This window comes from Carassius carassius, chromosome 28 (genome assembly GCF_963082965.1).
Source record: "Carassius carassius chromosome 28, fCarCar2.1, whole genome shotgun sequence".
In the NCBI taxonomy this organism is placed as follows: Eukaryota; Metazoa; Chordata; class Actinopteri; order Cypriniformes; family Cyprinidae; genus Carassius; species Carassius carassius.
In genome coordinates, this window is record NC_081782.1 from 6,794,002 (window position 1) to 6,800,087 (window position 6,086).

Below are 6,086 nucleotides of genomic sequence, written 5' to 3' on the forward strand. Positions count from 1 at the left end.
AAAGTAGGTCAATACACTTGAATCAAAACATGACATGGACTAGTGTCTGTGAATATTAAGCCCCAAAAATGCAATATATGACTTGCACATTCTGCGTGTCTGTGGAAATCAGGCGCGGACTGGACACCGGGAGAACCGGGACTATACCCAGTGGCCTGGCAGACGATTTTGCCCCACTATTTAAAATCATTATTGTATAATTGCCTGCCGAATGTACTAAAGCGATCATTTGTGAATCTGCCATTTGATAATTAAATCTCTAATAAGTCATGAAGTGTTAGTCAAATGGTTTGGATCAGACTCAGAGTAATCAATGCGAGAGAGAGAGAGAGAATAGAGTGGACTGCTGGAGCAGAGAAGCAGAACTCCTGTTCAGGGTTTCAGGTCAGTTTCATCTGTAAAGATGCTTTTTTGTCTTTGTTTTTTTATTTATTTATTTAATCAAGCAGCAGCACGTTGCTCATCAGTCATCACTCAAAATACTATATAAAAGGGCATCATTATTATCTGTTGTAATGTTACAGTAGTAATTTAGCTGAAAAAAAAATCAGATTTTTTTATAGGTTTAGGGGGAGCTAGACAACAACACAATCCTTACGAAAATTAACATTTTAATATTTAACTATAAATCCAGAGAAAATGTTTACTATTGTTTAACTGTGATAACCAAAAATGTAAAATTATTTTACAAATGTATTTATTTAAAAATAAATACAAATCCATTTGCAAAAAAAAAAAAAAACGAGAGAGAGAGATGGATAACAGGGCAAAATAAAGAGACTGAAGAGAAAAATGGAAGTGAAGGTGCAGTTCAGGAGAAAACTTTTAATTATTTTACATGTCCCCAAATTAAAGATTTAAAAAAAATGTATGTCAGGTCCATACAAAAAATTGTTTTGTCCATGAATTTGTTTGTATGAGTTTGAATTTTCCAGTCTGAATTTTTTTCCCAGTCCGCCCCTCCTGTAAATTAATGGCAAAGACATGGTTTCATTTACTACACATAGGCCTACTGAAGCTCGCAGTGTTTTCAACCTCTGCTGCCTCAATATAGGAGTACACAAGCACATAAACATAATTTCTAGAACTGCTCTGTGTCACTTCATGTGCATTTGACTTATTTTGAGAAAACTATCATCATATACAGAGACAGCAGTTTCAAAAAAACACCAATGTTTCAGGAGTTTATTACACAGAATACGTCACATGCTTATTAGATAACTGTATTTAAGTTGATGTATATGCTTTTATTTATTATTCTTTAATTTTCACAAATTTAGAAAGTAATCAAAAAGTACTCAAAAGTAATTAGTTACATTACTTTAATAAAGTAATTGAAAAAGTTACACTACTATTACATTTTAAACAGGGTAACTTGTAATCTGTAACCTATTACATTTCCAAAGTAACCTTCCCAACACTGCTTATATTAAGTACCAATGGTTATTCATGCTTTTTATATTGTACTAATAAGTAACTGCCATATTGATGATTATTAAAAATAAATGTATTACACAACCTCGGATAATTTTGATCAGTTTTGGTTTTGGCGGCTTTGTAAATTAAATAGTTATGGAGTCCACCTTTACAAACAGCACAACCGCTGTGCTCCGGACACGTGGCGGCGCTGTGGACAGCTTCCCTCCCGCTCTCCGTCGCTCTTTCGAGGATTGCGCAGTGCAAGTCGTGGCTGTCATGGCGGCGTGCAGGGCGCTCGTGAGTCGCGCTATATTGCCTCTGCATTTCCATTATGTTTGCAGAGGAGTAATGCTCACACATATCAGAGAGAAGAAGAGATGGATGAAGGCTTACACGCTCATCATGGAGAGGAAGAGAAAGATGGAGGGACCTCCACCTCCAAAGCCGCGGTCAGTGGAACATCTCAAGGCCACTTGTGATACTCTCCGGCGGTGTCTCAAATCATAGTGATCTGCCTACCTAGATATTATCTCTGCGCCATAGGATTTTTTAGAGCATGTCTGTGATCCCAACAAAATGCTGTCTAGGTAGGCAACACTAGGTTTTGAGTAACAGCCAGTAAATATCACTATAAACGCATTATGTATTGATCGGTGTACGGATAAATGAGATTGTTGGTGATATTTTGAGACTTCTCTTCAATTGTTTGTACTGTGACCTCTAAACCTGCAGATGTGTTACCCCGTGCATTCTAGTCGTTACTTTAACGTGTAATCTGTTCTGATCGGGGCTGAAATATTAACACATTTTTCAATCATTTCCTAACAGTTGAAAGCTTTTCTCTGAATGTAAAAAAGTATACACTGCGTTAATGAGAATGCATGACTGATACTCGAAGAATTATTTATATTTTTACGTTTTATACTAAGAGCATTTTGTTTTTGAAAGAAAAATGTGATGGCAGTACATACAGTACTATTATTAATACTATTGATCAGCTTGAGGAATAGTGGCATTGATAAACCTTCTTAAAGGGGTAGTTCACCCAAAAATAATTTACTCATGTATAAACAAAACTTTAATGATATCAAATTGCACACCTTTGTGTGTGTGTGTGTGTGTGTGTGTGTGTGTGTGTGTGTGTGTACTTGTTTATGGTACATTGTGGGGAGCAGCCTAAAGTTCCCATGAGGGGAAAATTGTTTTTAAAAATAGTAAATTATGTTTATCTGAAAATTTAACATTGCAAACTAGTTTACTGTATGGGTAGGTTTAGGGTTAAGGGATAGAAAATATTGTTTGATTAGTATAAAAGTAATAGAAGTCTATGGAAAGTCCCAACAATTCACAGAAACACAAACGTGTGGGTGTGTAGGGCTGTGTGTTATTTCATATGCACCTCTTTAACTCTCTTTTCTTTTCCCATCAGCTCCCAGCAGCCAAACTTTGATTATAATGCTGAAGTGGAGGCTTTCAGCGCCCGACTGCAGGAGAGTTTCTCTATGGAGCTTCTGAAGACGGCGTTTGTGAACACGTGTTACCTGCGATCTGAGGAGGAGAGGAGAAGAGCGCTGGGCCTTGATTTGGAGACGACCGCCCTCAACCTGAAAGACAATGACGAGCTGTGTGTGCACGGTCAACAGTTCACAAAGGTGAGAACACTGATGAGTCTCATGCTCAAATATTGGTATGATATTCACATTCCTCTCTTTCCATTGTTTTGTACAGGGTTTCCTCAATGACTGGTGCAGGGGCAGCTTTCCCAGCCTCCCTGAGGAGGGTGTGGCAGCCGTCGTAGGCCACCTGACAGGGTCAGAGGTCATGTGTCACGTCGCACGGAACCTTGCATTGGAGGATTTGACGATGAGTGCAGAGTTTCCTGTTCCAGATGAAACCCTGCAAGGAACATTCTTTGCTGTGATTGGTGCTCTGGATCAGAGCAGCGGTCCTGTGCGAGCCGGGCTTTTCATTAGAGTAAGACAAGAGTCCTCTAAAGTTAACTTTTCAGGTTTTTATTTATAATAATTGTTTGTATATATATTATTTATGTGTGTGTGAGTGAAATAACTTAACATTAATAAAAAAAATAATTTTCTAATTATAGAATGTTTATATGTTATTGTATATTTTTGATTGTTATTATATATTATATTATAAGATTTTCACCAAGACAGCATTTACCTGGCCCGTAATATAGCAAAACTATTATAATGATAATGATAATTATAATGATGATAATTGTATATTTATTTAATTTTAGAGATTTTAGAATTTTAGAAATTAATTTTATCTGATAAATACCATAGGATGTGACATAAAACAGGTTTCAGTTTATTGGCATAAAGTCACTTTTCTGAAGTCGTGACTACTATTCTTTTTTTTTTTTTTTTAAACCTATCGATGATCGAAATGAGAAATTTCCAAAAATGCCCATCCCTATATATTACATTACATTATATTATATCATATGTGTTACAGACCCTAATCTTTGTGAACTTGTTGATTTATCTGTTGTGTGTGTGATTTGCAGGATTTCCTGGTGAGTCAACTAATAGGGAAAGATCTGTTTGACATGTGGAAAGTGGTTGATCCCATGGGGCTGCTGGTTAAAGAACTGACACGTAAAGGTATAGCTCTACCCGAGCCCCGTCTCATCCGGTCTGCTGGCGCCAGTACCGTCCTCCCTCTCTATTTCGTTGGGCTTTACAGGTATTACACAAGGGTTAATAAGCTGCATGAGGTCATTGGTAATTTTGCTGATAGGTTAGTAACAGAAAATGAACTTTTTTACAAAACATTGTGTACTGTTACACTGCTATGTATCTAAACCCTGATCTATACTCTCCACAGTCTGTAAATAAAGCTCTAGTTGATTAATCTGAAGTGTCATATCAGGGTCGAGTCAGATATCTTCTTGTCTCTACTCCAGGAAGCAATTTCAGACACTACTATGGAAATAATCAATACTCTTCTCAGTTTAGATTTTGATTGATTTTTAAAATGGCAAATCTATTTTTTGTGTCAGTGAGCGTAAGCTGCTGGCTCAGGGTCCAGGCGAGACTGTCCTTGCAGCCGAAGAGGAGGCAGCGCGCGTGGCTCTGAGGAAAACCTACGGCTTCACTGAGAACCGCAGACCGTGGGACTTCACTGCCCCCGGCGAGAAGCTTCAGAAGCCCAGTGTGCAGGCTCTCACCAGCGGATAACTGACAGACTTCAGAGCTCAATGTGATGTACTGTGGCTTGAAGAGCAGATTCCAGTGGGACACTTTTTGAAAAGCCAAAATATGTACATTCATCATCATCTGCTTATTTACGTTGAAACTCGATTTCAATTGCTGAAATGTGTCAGTCGGTTCACTGGAGTCCAATTTAATATCCCAGAAAGACTGAAACTCTTTATGTACCACATACTATGATAATTAAAAACATCATATACATCTATCAGCAGGAGCATGCTCTTTAGATATTATTTCATTTATTGCTGCATATTGATGATGTGTATAAACGGTAAGCTTCGTTGCTTATCAAAGTTCTGAACACAATGTTCCATTTGAAATGTTCTGTCTGAATAGAACTTTTTGTGTTGTCATGGAGACTGGTTTTGCACAGTGGTTCAAAGTTGGTCGCCATAAACATGTTTGACTCATCTTATCAGCAGATTCTGAGTTGGCCAGCACTAGTGATTAGAAATGCAAATAACTGCTCTTCTGTAATGTTTGAAGATTTTTTATCTTACAGTATTCAACCTACCATTTTTTACATCTTTCTATGTCTTTAATCTTAATGAACACTGACGCGCAAACCACCATGTTCATATTAAATGCCAGTGAAACCTAATAAAATTAACTTCTTGTAATATAAACCAATCTGTCACTTGGAGTTTAAATTAATAGTATTCATACAAATTGTTAGCAGAAATAATTGCAACGGGAAAAAAAGCCAGTAACACTTGCATACTCAAATAATCTTGGTTTTATTTACAGCTTAGAATTTTTTTTACATTGTATATTTGGTATATATGTGACGATTCCATAAAATCTGTAAATTTTCTGCAAACATATAAAACTTACACTCCCTTGTCACATAAGTCTACAAGTGAGGGAAGTCAATACTTCAAGGCATATGCCTTTACAAAACGTAAAAAAATATTCACTTAAGTAAAATGGGACAACTAGCCCCAGTCTCCCACAGCATTTGGCCAATGCAACACAAAACGGTTTTATTTAATTTAGGCAGCTTCATTTATCACTTAATTATACATATCCATGTCCATCCTAAAAACAAAAGGTGATTAAAAAGTCGATTCATGTCCTCAGCGAACCAAATCCTCTGAATTAGGTCACTCTTGCAGAGAATTAGAGCCGGTTGTTATTGTGTTGCGTCTATGTGTTCCTGTTGAGGGCGCTGCTGCTTAAGAACATTTAAATGAGGGCGAGAACAAGCACTCGAATGTGGTCACGTGATCCTAGGTGGCGCCTGTGATTGGCTACTCACTGTACCGTTCCATAGTTTTCGTTCCAGTGCTAGTGGGTTTATACAATTATTAGACGTTACACAAAAATATCAAGTTTTTGTTGACTTATAAGTACGAATAGTGAGCAAAACTATTTATGAATGTCTATTTATTATATTTCCATATAGATTTACACCGCACAACAAAACTTACA

At 37.1% G+C, this 6,086-nt stretch overlaps 1 protein-coding gene across 1 annotated transcript; it reads left to right on the forward strand.

Annotated features, from left to right (window-relative positions):
* Positions 1 to 1,547: 1,547 nt before the first annotated feature.
* mrpl44 (mitochondrial ribosomal protein L44) lies at positions 1,548 to 5,281 on the forward strand. The gene is made up of 5 exons (XM_059514038.1): positions 1,548 to 1,868; positions 2,849 to 3,071; positions 3,148 to 3,393; positions 3,950 to 4,128; positions 4,445 to 5,281. Exons 1-5 carry the CDS (start codon positions 1,573 to 1,575, stop codon positions 4,620 to 4,622), a joined length of 1,122 nt encoding a protein of 373 aa, XP_059370021.1. The 5' UTR covers positions 1,548 to 1,572; the 3' UTR covers positions 4,623 to 5,281.
* The last annotated feature ends 805 nt before the right edge of the window (positions 5,282 to 6,086 follow it).